The sequence below is a fragment of the Anopheles nili genome, chromosome 3 (assembly GCF_943737925.1).
Source record: "Anopheles nili chromosome 3, idAnoNiliSN_F5_01, whole genome shotgun sequence".
Taxonomy (NCBI): Eukaryota; Metazoa; Arthropoda; class Insecta; order Diptera; family Culicidae; genus Anopheles; species Anopheles nili.
Genome location: NC_071292.1, coordinates 7,478,472 through 7,492,898, shown reverse-complemented (window position 1 = coordinate 7,492,898; position 14,427 = coordinate 7,478,472). Strand labels below are relative to the sequence as shown.

General features: G+C 47.5%; 1 protein-coding gene across 3 annotated transcripts in view; it reads right to left on the bottom strand.

Moving 5' to 3' along the window:
• Nucleotides 1-14,427, bottom strand: part of LOC128723404 (neural-cadherin) — a 166,718-nt gene that overhangs the window by 36,132 nt on the left and 116,159 nt on the right. For all 3 annotated transcript variants that reach the window (XM_053817140.1, XM_053817139.1, XM_053817141.1), the window contains 3 exons: nucleotides 11,846-11,989; nucleotides 3,582-3,697; nucleotides 1,955-2,119 (listed from right to left, as the gene is read on the bottom strand). In XM_053817140.1, coding sequence (XP_053673115.1) covers nucleotides 1,955-2,119; nucleotides 3,582-3,697; nucleotides 11,846-11,989 — 425 coding nt within the window. The remainder of the gene's footprint in view (nucleotides 1-1,954; nucleotides 2,120-3,581; nucleotides 3,698-11,845; nucleotides 11,990-14,427) is intronic.

Sequence of the window (14,427 nt, the reverse complement as noted above, 5' to 3'; positions counted from 1 at the left end):
CCACCACCATCACTGTCCTTGGGCAAACCCACAACCGAGGGACCACCTGCATAATCGGAAACGGCACGGCCAGTTCCTCGTCCATCGTGCGCTCGTAGACCTGCTGCGGGAAACTCGGCGGCATATCATTCACGTCCTTAACATTGATCACAATGATCGTCTCGTTTTCGTTCAGACTGTCGGAGGCGACTAGCGTCAGGTAGTACTGGGTGGGCGGGTTCGGACGCGTACACGGATCGGGAGGGAAGAGAAAGAGAGAAAGAGAGAGAAGGGAGGACACAGCTGCAATTAGTTAACGGTATGTTGCATCTTCATGGGCCATCCATCGATGCGCGGACCCAAGTTCGGCGTGAGCCGATTAAATGCTCGACGGTGTTTGTGTGTGCGTTGAAAGCGGATAGTCAGGAAAACCTGGCCAAAGAACATGGACTTGTACGTACGAAGCGATCGGTCGAATAAAAACGGCCACCCGGGAATGATGCGTACGCGGGCCACCTAACGTTTACCGGATGGAGGCCGGAGCGCATACATTATTCAACAAGTTGTAAGCCGTACTTCGGGAAACGGTGGAAAATCGCGGGTATTGCAGCTGCAACCTCGAGAGCGCCTTCGACCGCCATCTCCGGGGTGCTTATTTACATCCCGCGCCATTTTCCGCACTGGTGGCGTTTCCGAAGGCAGGAACCCGCTGGTGAAATATTTACGATTACTTTCTGTTTGATTTGCGGTGGGAAAACTTCGACATCGAACCTCGGAACCGTCCGGGTGGAAGGAGTACACTATCGCAGAGGCACACCGGAAGAAGGTTCATAAATTCTACCGTGTCCCGCAACCATCAAGCGCCTCGGCTTACACCCGCTTGGTGTGGGTGTGGAATTTCCATACCACCTGAGAGCCATCGAGTGGTCGTGATCGGCATCCCCGGTCCCGGAAGGGTTGGAAAACGCACAAACCAAACCGCAGGTTGACGTTCAGAGGCGTAGGTGGCGAGGTTTTCCTCGCTGCCAATGAGTTATGGGAAATAAATGAATTATCAATTTTATAGCCCATTTAGGACCGCCGCCGGATCAGCAGCACTGGTGGTCCGAAGGGTTTTGGCCATCGTTCAACACCAACCATGGGTCAGAAAGACGTTGAAACCGCAACGCCTCGGAATATGCCACCGCCGGCGGGCGCTGTATCATGCGCGCAACCAACGGTGGCATGTTATGCCGATGGAAATTAGGTGATAAAATTTAATCAGTTGTAAATCTGATTCCAAGCATTAGCGAAACATATGGCGTGGGGTGGTCTTTGCCTGCGGGTAATTATGCGAGTAGACCGGGTGAAGCGAATCGCGCACGAGGAGGCAGCTTTCCACGGGAAAACTAATCGCATTGTGCGATGAAATAAGATACGCACACGCGCGAGTCAACATTCGGCGGTGGAATACGACATTTGGAAACGTTTTGATAGAAGCTGCGGGCTGGAATCATTTGGAAGCCATTAATTATCCGATCGATTGGTTTTGAACGCAGCGAGATGTTTTACACGAATTCTCGGTTCATTCACAGTGGATGCCGAACATTTCTGGGAAACGACGTAGACGGGTTGTTATTGGACGAGTGATTGAACATTGTAGCCCTCGGCGTGATACCTATAAAGGATGTTGTTTCAGTACCTGTAAAGGATAGTGTTTCTTTATGGGTTCTAGCTTATTAATAAGCATGCAATCACATTCCATCGGGCATTGCGGAGAATAATCTGTTCCAACCTAACCAAAGCGTGGGCGATGGATTATCATTCTTTCACGAAGGTGATAATGGATGCATTACAAATAATCGCAAATGAGGAACGAATCAACGATAATTCAACAAAACAAAACAACTGGGAAACAAGGGAGGATAAGTCGGACGCAAACTAGGTTAAGAGAGGGAATGCGTGGGTGAAATTTCAGCAAAGTTGCATGATCGACCTGTAGGACGCGCTTGGGAAGGTTTCGGTCGTCTTCCTCTGTAATCTGTGTCCGGTATGTTGGCCGCTCGAATACGGGCGGATTATCGTTGACGTCCTTCACGTGTATGACGACGGTGGTGTAGTTTTCCTTCAGATTATCCGATGCTGCGAGACGAAGTTCGTACTGGTTGGCGGAGGCAGCGTGCGAGTGGTAAAAAGAGAGACTGGATTAACGAAGGCAAGGCTTTGCGCGTTGGAAATACGGATTCGATCCTAAATCCGTCAGTGGTCTCCATCGTGGTTTCGCGGAATAAATCCTAACACCATTATGTCCTGGCTGAAAGACACGCATGTGGTGTGGCTTAGAAAAGCCATTTACCACCGCTGTGTTAAGCTGTTCCTCTTTCTCGTTAAGATGTACTGAACAAAGAGCTTCATTCCAATCAGAGTTGAACGTTGAATAGAAGCAAAAACAAAGAAGGGCACGATGAGATGGTTTCCATTGGTTTAACCGAAGATGTCTCTACGGGAGCTTGCGAATAACACTATCGCCGACAAGAAATCGTTTTTATGTCAATTCCTAGCGGAAAAATTTCAGGCTGCACGAATGATGGCGATTTCTCAGCGTGCGCGATGCTTCAGAGTGCGTTTGTATTGTCCTGGTTTTCAAGCATTTATAGAGTCGATTTTTCATATTCTCTTCTGCACATTTTAATGTTGCATAAATATTCGCCGTCATTGTTTCGATTAATCACCAACGAGCATGCTAGGGCGCCAGCACAAGAGTGGATCGAAAAATTATGTCTGTTATTGAGAACGGATTAAACAGTTTTTCCAGAGGCATTACTCTTTTGCAGCTCGTTTACCGAGATGTGGGAAACCGGTTTTGTTTCATGATGTCTTTTTTTTTACTTTCTGGCAGGGTTTATCTTCGGGCCATTTTTATACCCATCATCCTTTCCCGCGACGCACACATATCATCTCGATGCTCACTGCTGCTCTTGTCGCGTATTGAGCGCACGTTTCCGCACCGGAAGGCACGTAAAAATAATAAATCTATCCATTTGATTTTTGCTGTGTCGTGCTACTCTTTATGGTGCGTTTTTTTGCGTGCGTTTGTTTTTTTTTTCGTAGGGGTAAAACTGCAGTCGGACCTTGCCGGATGCTTTCGTGGAGGGGTAAGCGTTCACCCTTCTGATCACATCCTGATAGGTGTGATAACGCAAAACCGATTTCCCGTTGTGACCCTATGTGCGTGATACGTGCGCCAGGGGCGAAACGAATATCGTGGACAGAAAACTTGAGAAAAAAAAACCGATTCGCAGTACCGAAAACCAACAAACCAGGAACAAATACAAACGCACCCCTGGCACCGTTTTTTCGTCGACACTATAAACAGAGGCAATAAAATATCGAATAAAAATAATTTCATGTCAGGGAGCACTCCACGACTATTCGTTTTGAGGTGGCCTTGCTGTACGCTATACCACAACTGAGCATGGCACGTGATGGAGGCGCCTGGTGGTTTACTGAGATGGAGGCGCCTGGTCGTTCACGGAGCTACACGCTTACCACTATTGCTTCACTGCATGAGTATGTAAATGCGAACCATACGTAGGGGAAAAACGTAGACTTGCTGTACTTACTCGTTTCCTTGTCTCGTAGTCTAGGGCGCCGGCGACGTAGATAGCGCCCGTCATGTTCTTGACGGCGAATGCTCCGCCTATGTTACCGCTCGTGATCTCATATCGAATACGCGACGCTGTTCAGAGTAGGAAGAGAAGGAAGATGAAAATGTACAATGAGACAAACAGAAACACGATGGTTTTTTGTGCGCACTGTTTTGTGGACATCTGCGAGCATTTGAATTCCCAGCAAGGGAATGATCGTTTGTTGTCCATCTACACACATACTCATGGGTAACGCTCAACCGTCGGTCGTTTGCGATACTCAAATGGTTATTTTTCCACCGTCTATAGGGCACTATAACGTGTGATTGTTGTGTTGCGCAAGTGTGTGATAACTCTCGCGTGTACTGTAGAGAATCTATTCGAAAACATTTGCCTGAGAAACGCACCTACCCATCTAGAATGGCTCATTGCCGATTCAAGACAATATGAGTGGTATTCTTTCATAAAAAGTAGAAAGTGAATATTAATAATAAAAAAAGTCACATGGATGGCAATAGGAGATGAAAAATAGGTTGATCAAACAGCATAAGCATATTTTCAAAACATGCATAGGCATATTTTCAAACAAACAAATATTCTATCTGGCTATGGGATTGCCGCATGGACTACATTATGATTGAAAAAGAGTGAAACTCTGAAACTTAGAAGGAAGCGTATGAAAAAAAAGGATGAAAGCAGAAGTAAAATTTTCACTCTTACTTTGTTCACTCCGGTTAACGTGTTAAATCTTGGCGATCCAGATCCAGATCTTGATCCGGTTAACGTGTTAAATCTTGATCCAGCTTTCTAGCAGCAAACAAAGCTGCCAGAATGTTGCTTTTTACATTAAACATAAGGTATTAGGTCTCGCTTTTAGCATGCAATCCTTTCGTAACTCTTGATTCTTCCCAGAAACATATAGATGAAGCTACTGTACTGAAACGCAGACAAATAAATATCCACGCCAACCATCAGGGAAAATGTTGATCTCAACCACATACTCGTTATGCTAACTGGAGTTATGCTCTTTCAAACGTTAACCGGCGTTTAGAGCAAAAATAAAACTCTGGCGATTGCCTCCGTTGAATTATTTAGCTCAATGGTCGTCTGTTAGTAACCAATGCTAAACTGTCCGCCCATTTGGAATTGGACTAACTAAAATACGCACTTTGTCGAAGCAACCACCACCAATTTATAGCAAAAGACCCACGTCACTGGTAGCGCATTCGGTGAGTCCAGTAGTTTTTGTGGCTTTTGCCAGTTTTTTCACAGAACCTAGAGAGGCCTTATTTGGAATTTAATAGTGGTTGGAACCTGCTGTGGGATGTTAGAGCCGTCTACAGAATGGTACGCATGTTCGAGACAATGTTTAGCCTACAGGAAGGCTCGCGGTTCATATCACGACGTTGATATGCTGATGAACGGATTCGGTGGACATTTCCTTTTCCCGAACGAAGCTTGCCCTCAACGATGGACGTTCGTGAACGCCACATACGGCGGGAAGTGCCGTCAGATAAATTATTGTTGACATTTATGCTTCGCCGAAGCTCATCGTTCTCGCCGTCGTCAACGGCCGGTTGTCACCGTTCGGAGTGCCCGGTCGCGAACAATAAACAACGTAGCTGACAAAAACGTGCCCTTCTTGCAGCCACGTGATGCATGTCGTTTAGAAGCATCGTATCCTGGGGGCGATGGGTTCCGTGGTGAGACTCCGTCGTTTTGCGTGCTCGTAGCCCAAGAGTGATGGCTAAAAGAAAGCTCATCTATTTTATGATCAGCGGCAGTAGGACGCGTCGACGAGCTAGCATGAGCAAACAAAAAACGTTCATTCAAGCCCGCATGAAAGGATGCATCATGTGTCTCTGGTTTGATGGCTCAAACATTGAAAGATGGTGGAATTAATTTAAATTAGCTGATTCTCAATATCGTGTTCGTCAACGTGCGTGTCATTGGATGCACGATGAATGCATATTCCTGCCGCGCGACATGAATACTTATTTCATTTCCGTCAATTCATCATCCCGTTCGTGGAAGGCTCGCGGATATAGCGAACATTGTATTCACTATACGTACTATACGCATAGTACCGTTGCACGACGGCTCATCGTTTTTGTGCTCAGATTATGAGCAGCACATGTGAATCTAATTATTCTTGATGACCCTACAGTATGTTGCCGAGTTTCAAAAGAGCCTGGGGGTCATGCTACCTATTGTTACTATTTGTTGCATCCACAACTTTTGTTGCTTTCAGCATGCCCTTGCGAAGAATACTTTTATCACAAATCGTAATCGACACTTGTTTACTGCTACCTTCCCATGGGATTGGGATGATTTTCCGCCTGATCGAAACCCACCCGACGGTGTGCGGTTTGCCATCGTAAGTTGGAAAATCCAAGGAAACGGAGAGAAACCCACGAAATCCCAAAACTTGAAATCGCAAAAAGTAAACAAGCTCCTCGCGGCTAACTGGCCGAGGCCACCGGTGTATTTATCACTCCGCCCGTGAGACTAAGGGGAAGGAACCGGATTCGGAAAGGATCTTCCGAGCTCCACCGAATTTGTCCAACCGAAATTAAACTCGTTCATCATTCAACCGGGACGGGCCGTCGACCGTAACGTGGTCGTGCTTCTGGTCCATCTGCGCCCTCTGCTTGCCTGCTTCAGAAGCGAAAAACTTTAACAGTGCTCTTCTGCCGCCTTCGTTCAACCATCGATACCGCTGTGTTGAGCTAGAATGCCCAAAAAAACAGGCAAAAAATGAAGTGAACGTTGGCTGTTCTCACACACCAAGCTAGCCAGTGTGTCCCGAAGTGCCACTCTGCGGAAAGGCACGAAATTTACTGCAGCTCGAGTGCCCCTGTGGAGAATGGAAAGGCATTCTGGATTGGGGACGCGTGGAGATGAAACTGTCATGACCCAACGTAGACCCGCGCCTCGACGCGTTTCCCGCAAAACGCGATTTTTCCCTCAGTACCACACGTTCCTGGCGGTATGAGAACACTTGGGTGTATGTGTGTCTGGCTGTGTGTGCTGTCACCGTTCGTTCTATTTCATTTCGAGCGATTTATTTCGGCACGGCCTCAAAGGCCACCGAGAGGTCTAAAGTTGCACATTCCACGGCCAGAGGCCACCGCGAGTTGGATCTGTGAACGGGGCTGGCACCGGAAAATAACCGAAAACCCGGAAACCAACATAGGTCCATCATGTGTGGATTTTTTGGCTCCGTACGCCAACCGGCTAAGGACGTGCGAACCAGCAACAGTAAAAAAGCATCTCGATGAAAACAGGAACATAAAAACTACAAGGCATTGGGCGCGCGTGCGGTCCAGACTGGCGGATAAAGTTGTTCGGGCTGGGATGTAGTGAAGAAATAAATATAATATTTTGCACTCGCTCTGAGCACGAAGAGCGGAAACAGCGTGTCAGTGTCGAAAAAAAAGTTCAGAGCAACAAAAAAAGCCAATAACCGGCTAGCGAACGTCAGAAGTTGTAAACAAGATCGTTCCGGTTAATTTAATAAGGCAATTAAAATAACAAATTGAACGGAGCGAGCGCTATTCCTTGGTCGCGTTGCTGTGAAATTATTACCATTTGGGTGTTGGTCGAGCTAGGTGGCTTAACGGGCAAAAGAGCAAAAACACAGGGCCTTGAAGCGTATTCCATATCAACAGCAAAAATAGCAGCTTACATCGGGTGTTGAAGAGAAAAAGGTTTGCGAGAGTAAATACCGAATGTGGACCGAAACAAATGGCCCAGCATTACGACTAACAGGCCCGACTAAATGCGAACGAGAAGATATGATAAAAGTCCTCAGAGGAGCTCGGGTTTGTGTATGTTCGAGATAATTAACACGGCTATCGGGAGTTGTAAGTCGATGAGGGAAAAACCATTTGCAATGAGCTCATGTATAATTGACGGCTTTTTGAGCAAGTCACATCGAGGAGCAGAAGCTTAACCTCGACTGGAAAGAGGGCTTATCGGAACATACTCAGAATTACATAGCGTAATCAAAGAACCGGCATGTTGACGGGGCCGGTCGGAGGGATCGAACGGAATAGTGCTGGTAGAGAAAACCATCAACCAAACTACTGATCCACTAGTTGTATTTGTGAAACAAGAAACGTTTTCAGGTGCAGTTTCAGGCTTCTTCTTGCTCGCTTAGTCGGTTGATGGTCGAGTTGAAACCGGCGATTCAACCGAACCCAACTGCGGCGAAAATGGCCTGTCGAGCATAAACAGTTTTTCGGTTGCCACCGCAAAGTGGATGAGCCGGTAAAAGCTACCGACCATCAGAGCCGGGCACAGTACGTTCTAGAGGCTCGACCGTAAAACTCATAAATTATGAACGGAACAAGCTTCTGTTCAACAACAACTTCTTTTCGCAGCGTAAAAACACTTCACGGCTTGGAGAGCTTTTTTGCCCCCATGTCGTTGCGGTGGTTGATCCGAGCTACGGAAACGTTGTGTTAAATCGCTCACGAAAGGATGGTAATCTACTTCGTTCGTGTTCATTTCCGCTAAGCTGAGGCTGGTCAGCCGAAGAGAGCGAACGTCGATGATGGGCGAGATTGATGAAGAAAGGATTTTCTCTATTTCATCAAATACACAAGCATCCTTTTCTTTACTTTCAGCTTTCGAACAGTAAAAAAAAGGTCGGGGCCACAAAAAAGGGTTTTTATGAAATTGAAAAACCATGAGCAGGAGTTAATCTGTTTAACGCCACTTCAGAGCGCTTGCTAAGAGGTTTACCAGGGCAGATAACGATTGAGATAAAGTGAAACGTACCTCTCATGCTACCAATCAATCATGAAAGCTTATTTTTTATGCATAACGGAAACGAGCATAAAATTGATGTGGCTCTTTATTCGAAATAAATATTTCATTTACACTCGAGTGCGAGCTACTCGAGATAGTGAAGTGTTAGTGACAACAATAATACAGGATTATGAAATGCACTCGAAAAACAAAGGCTTGTTTTGGGCGAATTCCCACAAATAGAGGAAACATTAAAAATGCTTCGAGCCTCGCAAGCACACAAACACCAAAATTACCCGAAAATGCTTGTACCGTATATGCAAACACGTACAATGAAACAGCGGTTCGTCCGTGGGGGAAGAGTTTTTATACCGACTCCACCGAGCGTGGTGATAGCACAGGGATGTTTTAATAAATTTAGAATGGCAGGCGTTATTAAAATTCATAAGCTATGCTACCTCTCGTCGGATGCGTGCGAGCTCACCGTCACCGGTGCATGGGAACCCGTTGTTTTGGGGCACGAAAAACATGAAAGGAGCCCGAATGTTTTCCACATATTCGAGAAAGCCGCGCCCACGAATCCAAAAAGTCGCACTGGTTCTGCATCCGGTTCTAGAGGTAGCCGAAGGAGTGCTTGAGAAGTTTTTCCAGCCTGGTAAAAACGTTCTCAAAGCACTGCTGACGGTGAGCGTGCATACACACGCAGTGCCGGTTTCACTCTTTGAGCCACTCGAAACAAGCCATCGAAACTTCACAAAGCACAAACGCAAGACAGGCTGGGATATGGTTAGCGGGTTAATTTCAAACATGTTATACTCTGCAACGTGAATCCCATTGCCTACGATCCGTTGAGCATGTGCTGGATATTACCTTTTTTTGGTGCAGGAGATGGGCAGTGTTCATTTCCGCATCAAAAAAAGAAGCTTTTACCGTCCTTCACGGCACATTCTGATGGTGCACCGGTACGGGTACCGGCTTAGAAACAAACACAACATCGACAATCATCTAGTCAGTGTCTGAGAGGCGCAAACAGAACCATTCCCTTGGCTTGGAGACGCCAACAATGTAACAAACGGGGGCTATGATTGTTTTATTTTGCTTCTAGAGTTGCTTTTTACAGCACTAGTAGTCCACACGCTGTACATTCTGCATATCGCTTGCTTACTGAGAAGCTGCTTTGTTGAGCCACGAAAGGAACCTCGATAAATTGATGAGCCTAGGCACGGTTCGTTGGTATACTCATTTCAAAACCTGGAACGGTAACATGCCATTCAGTGGCTTGGCATCGAGGAAGCACACTATGTACGATGCCATGCAAAAAGGTTCTCAAAAATTCAATCACGGCAGCAGCGTACAGGGATGGGTACTTTTTTTTTGGTGTTCCATTCCCAAATATCCCTCAGACAAGCTGCGTCGATGCTGGACGATTGCTTTTCCTGGTAAAAAGGAACCCGAGCTGGCATGGGGAGCAATTTCGTTGGCACCGAATGGAACACATTTTACTGCAATAAGAAAAGCAATGTTTATTCGAAAACTTTACCATCCCCTTGAGCCGGTTCTGCGGATGCACACCAACGAATGCGTTGCTGGCATTGTGCGTCGTGATGCGCCACCGACTGAGTGCTGGATCTGGATCCTGTCGACCGGAGATAGCGATAGGGAATGATTCCGTAAGCAGATGCAGATCGCAAAGCGTAGCCACCTAGCGCTGCTAGGTTTCATTTTTCCATCGCAGATCAGTCTGCTTCCGTGAGCCGATGTTTTCATCATCAGTCTGCCACGGGTGGTCTGGGTGCCAGACGAGAGAAATGGAAGTGGTTCTTTTCTCTCGGCGTCCCGTAAAAAGTGCCCCAGTGGGTTTGGTTTATGTTTCTGTCGAATCGAACAGTGCCTCGGTCTATTTCATTCCACGTAGCTGGCAGGTGCACGCAGTGGCAATGCAAAATGCCAAACCAATGCCGTCGGGGCACCAAAACGATCGCCAGACGCTACCATCCTGACCCGAATGTCCCGAAATTCATCCAACCGCGACTCCTGTGCACCGACCGCAACCGGGCATGCCGAGCGCCCGGAAGCGACTTACAATTGCACCGAGCGCACATTGTGGTGCCGAACTTCATTGGCCGTTGCCGGTTCGATGGTCAGGATCGAGGGCTCACTTGCCGCCATTGGATGTCGGAAGTTATTAAATATATGGCTAAACTTTGGCCGTCGCTAATGGCGTTCCGGGAAAGTGGCTGACGGGTGCCCGTCCCAGACACGGGCTAGAAGGAGTGTGTATTTACGAACCAAAAGTGACACTATCAATTTAGTACAATCGATACGCGCCGCAGTACGGGACATGGGACAGATCGCACTGTTCTCGGTGCTGTGCCTCTGCGTGTTGTACGGTTGCATCTGCTCCCTGGCAAGGGCGACTGATTTTTCGACGCAGAACTAAATGAAACAATTTCCACCAGCTGCAGCAGGCCCGTGGTCGGCATTGCGGATAACCATCGGACCGCTCGGTTGGTTGAGTGTAAAATGCAACCCCACCAACGGGGAATTACATCACTGGACATCGCCCACCAAGTTCGGTTCAAGTCCTGAAAGCTTCCCTCCCCAAAGCGAGCCGAAGCAATCTCGAACGGACAATGTTATTGCACTGTCTGCTAAGCGTTTCCATTAATCTCGAAGATTATCGCCCGCAATGTGCGGATCAGGCGAGTGTGTGGGCGTGTTACTGCTCTATCCCGAACCATCTACAGGACGTGGGGTCCGAGATTTGGCTCCTGGATTGGATGAGGCGCTACCGTGAAAGCATGGAAGATAAAAAGTCATGGCGCAGAACACGACGTGCCGTTGGCTTGGGGTCAAACATTCTTGCAAACTGCGAGGGTTACATACTCAAAGCGAGGTGGTTTTGAGGGCCGAGTGAAAGTGTGTGCCCGCCTGCCGGATGGAAATGGGGAGAAAACTATTTTATTTGCTCCCATATTGCCTCCAACGAACATATTTTTACCCAGTAGCTCTCTGCAGTAGAACAAGTGGTGTTGCTGGTAACCGGTGAGCGAGTCTGGGGTCGAACTTTACACTGAACCATAAACGTGGCCAATCGGTTAGTTGGTTGGAAGCAAAAGCTTCACCGTCTAGGCAGTGAACGGTGGCACACTAGAAGCTAGTTCTTTCAGGAAATTGATTTTCATTCCTAGCTAGAAATACGCCCCACTTGGGTGAATCACTTCGATTGAAAGAAGTACACCCAATGAAGGTTTCTTTGAGACCAAACGATGTGGATCGTCCTAGTTTACGGAGAAATGTTTGATTAAACCGACAGAACTGATCAATAAAACAGTAGTGGGAAATGGGCCTCTCGTTGGTAACCGGCAGTTCCTTTGGTAATGGTTCGATGGCGCTAAGTATTTAGAAGAGGCTAGGTTTTGCGATTTCCAACCGGTCCACAAGGGTTGAGCACGCGTGGTAAATTAAGTTATCAAATTACTTACATTCATCGTGATCCTTGGCGGTGACGGTAAGCACGGTGTGTTGAATGTCTTCGTTTTCGTCGACCTCTGCCTCGTACAGGGCTTTGTCGAAGTACGGTGGGTTGTCATTCTTATCGGCAATACCAATGCGAATGAATTTAGTTACTGTGGAATGGTGAAAAACAATGTTAATAGATGATGCACGTCAGCTACAGAGAGCGCGAAATTCTTCAAACGAAAGCTTATTAAAACATATTAAACTACGTGAATGCATTTAATTGTAATTTTTGAAAATAAAACAAATATGAAACCAGCAATTGCGTTAATTAAATTGCAACGCTGTAAGCACTGTTGCACTCTGGCTTCGGTTATTGAATTTAGCTTTTATCGCATAAATAATGTCCCTCGTAATCGCTCAATGTGTGCGAATGTTGCGTTTTTGTAGATTAATTTTAATGCATTGCAACGGGCAAAACCGATAGTGACAGTAAATAATCGACAGTGGCAAGGAGCAGGACGCAAAATAATTGGAAATCCATTTTAGAGCTGCATCGTTTGCTATCAGCGATCCATAGAGCGCCACCCCATAATTTAACATCAACGACAACGGGGCAGCAACCGGAAACAAATGTAAACACCGTCCCCGGACACGTTTTTCGACATTGACCACGTGGGTAACCCAGCGAACGATAGTTCATTTCAATGTCGCACCAACGCTCGTTCGGTTTGAGCCACAAAAAGCCAGCTTCCCTGCGACGGTTGGCCATAGTCGTTAAGCACAGCAGAGAAAGCTTAGTTTAACGATCTGTCACACGAAGCCCGACTTCCAGACTCCCATTTCCAGTTGGCTGGCACGTGAGCGAGTGCCAGATTTTTAGACAACCGGTCCTCGCGGACGAGCGTGCGATTCGAACCAGGCCTCTAAGGGAGCACGTGTGTTTGCAGCTCGCTCCTGCAGAAAACTGCATCGCAAATTTCATGCGAAGCCCACCACGCTGCACATCGTGCTGCACGGCTTTACCATATCGGAGATGTACACTTCCGGAATGGACTGGCGAACCGGAAGGCACGTCGGGGTGGAGTACAATAAAATGTTTTATTTAGTTTCCACCCAGCTGGTGGAGGCGCCCATTTCTCGAGTTAAAGAATGTAAAACCGACGGCGGCCCACCATTCTAGGGGGGCGTGTTGAGAGTGACTTTATTATTCTCATTACCATAATGACTCCTCCTGGGTTCGACCGCGGGCTGCTGGGTGGGTGGTTAATCCACCCCGTGCGATAAAATGGCGGTCGAGGTGAGCGAAATAGGCAGTGCGAAATTTTGGCTACAATTTCGTGCAGCACCGAAGCGACAGCTTAGCGCACTGAGTAACTAAAAACCCGTCACCAAAGGCGATCTGGGACCACTGACCGACAAAACGAGACGCAAGAGTGTCGGAACGGCGAGGACCGCATATTACGCTTCCCACCGGAGTTAATCTCTAGGAATGGTGCAAGCTGCTCCACCGGCTGCTGACGTTGGCGGCGAAGCGTAAAATTACATTCCTCCATAATTAGATGAACGGCGCAACGGACAGGACGATGTGGCATGGAACGCGCAGAGAGCGACACCGGACCCCACGTGAAAACCCGTGCACTGGTTAAAAAGGACTCGCTGCTTGCCTGCGCTGCATAATTTGTACGCGTGCAGCCGTGCATGCGGTTGCCTGGAACTTTTCGTCGCAGCCTGCTTTGACGCGAAATTAGTTAAAATTTCTCCGCACATTACGACTCATCGCTGGGAGCAATAATTGGGCGCAATCTTTCCCCGGGCGGCATTTTGATGAAATTGTTTCGTACAAAGTGCCACACAACTCGGATCGGATGATTCCCGCTCGCATTCCGGTGCTGGCGCAATCGCATGCGTTCAATGGAGGGGCCTTTTTTTTATTCAGGGTGAAGCCGTCGCAAGATAGCACCATTTTGATTCCATTTTGCGCCATTCACCTGAGCGTACCGTGCTCTATTTGTTCGGGTCTGATTAACCCATTGAATCTCGGGGCCCGACAATGAGATTCCCTCATGCGGAAAGTGTCCCGTTCCAGCCGAAGCGGGTGGATTCAGCAAACGGTTGGCTAGGGGTGCCATTACGCTTACTCACGTACGTATCGCTTGGGACACGCACTTTCCCGAGCCACCGTGCCTACGTACCCACATTCCACCCGGTTTCGAGAGCCACAGTACGAGCAAAGAGTTGCCAGTTGGCGATGGGAAGAAAAAAAAAATGCCCTAACCCCAAAAACAGATTCCGACGAAGCCGGCAACACGACTGCCGACATTCCGGACGGTGAAATGATTGAAGTTCGGGGAAATTTCCTACCCATTGAGCGGGCAGATAAGGAACGTACTTTCTTTTTTCCACCGCTCGAGTGCTCGATGTTGGGATGATCCAGATTTTATTTTATTGTGCTTCGGATCGGTTTTTTTTTCTGCCGAGGTACCCGTGGTCTAAACGGAATCCTTTTTGCTTTCACCTGGCACACGGGATTTTGATTGGGAAGTTTGAAATTGAGATTGAAATCGATCGTGGGAAGGGCATCGGCAAAGGGGCGTTGGTCGGAAAA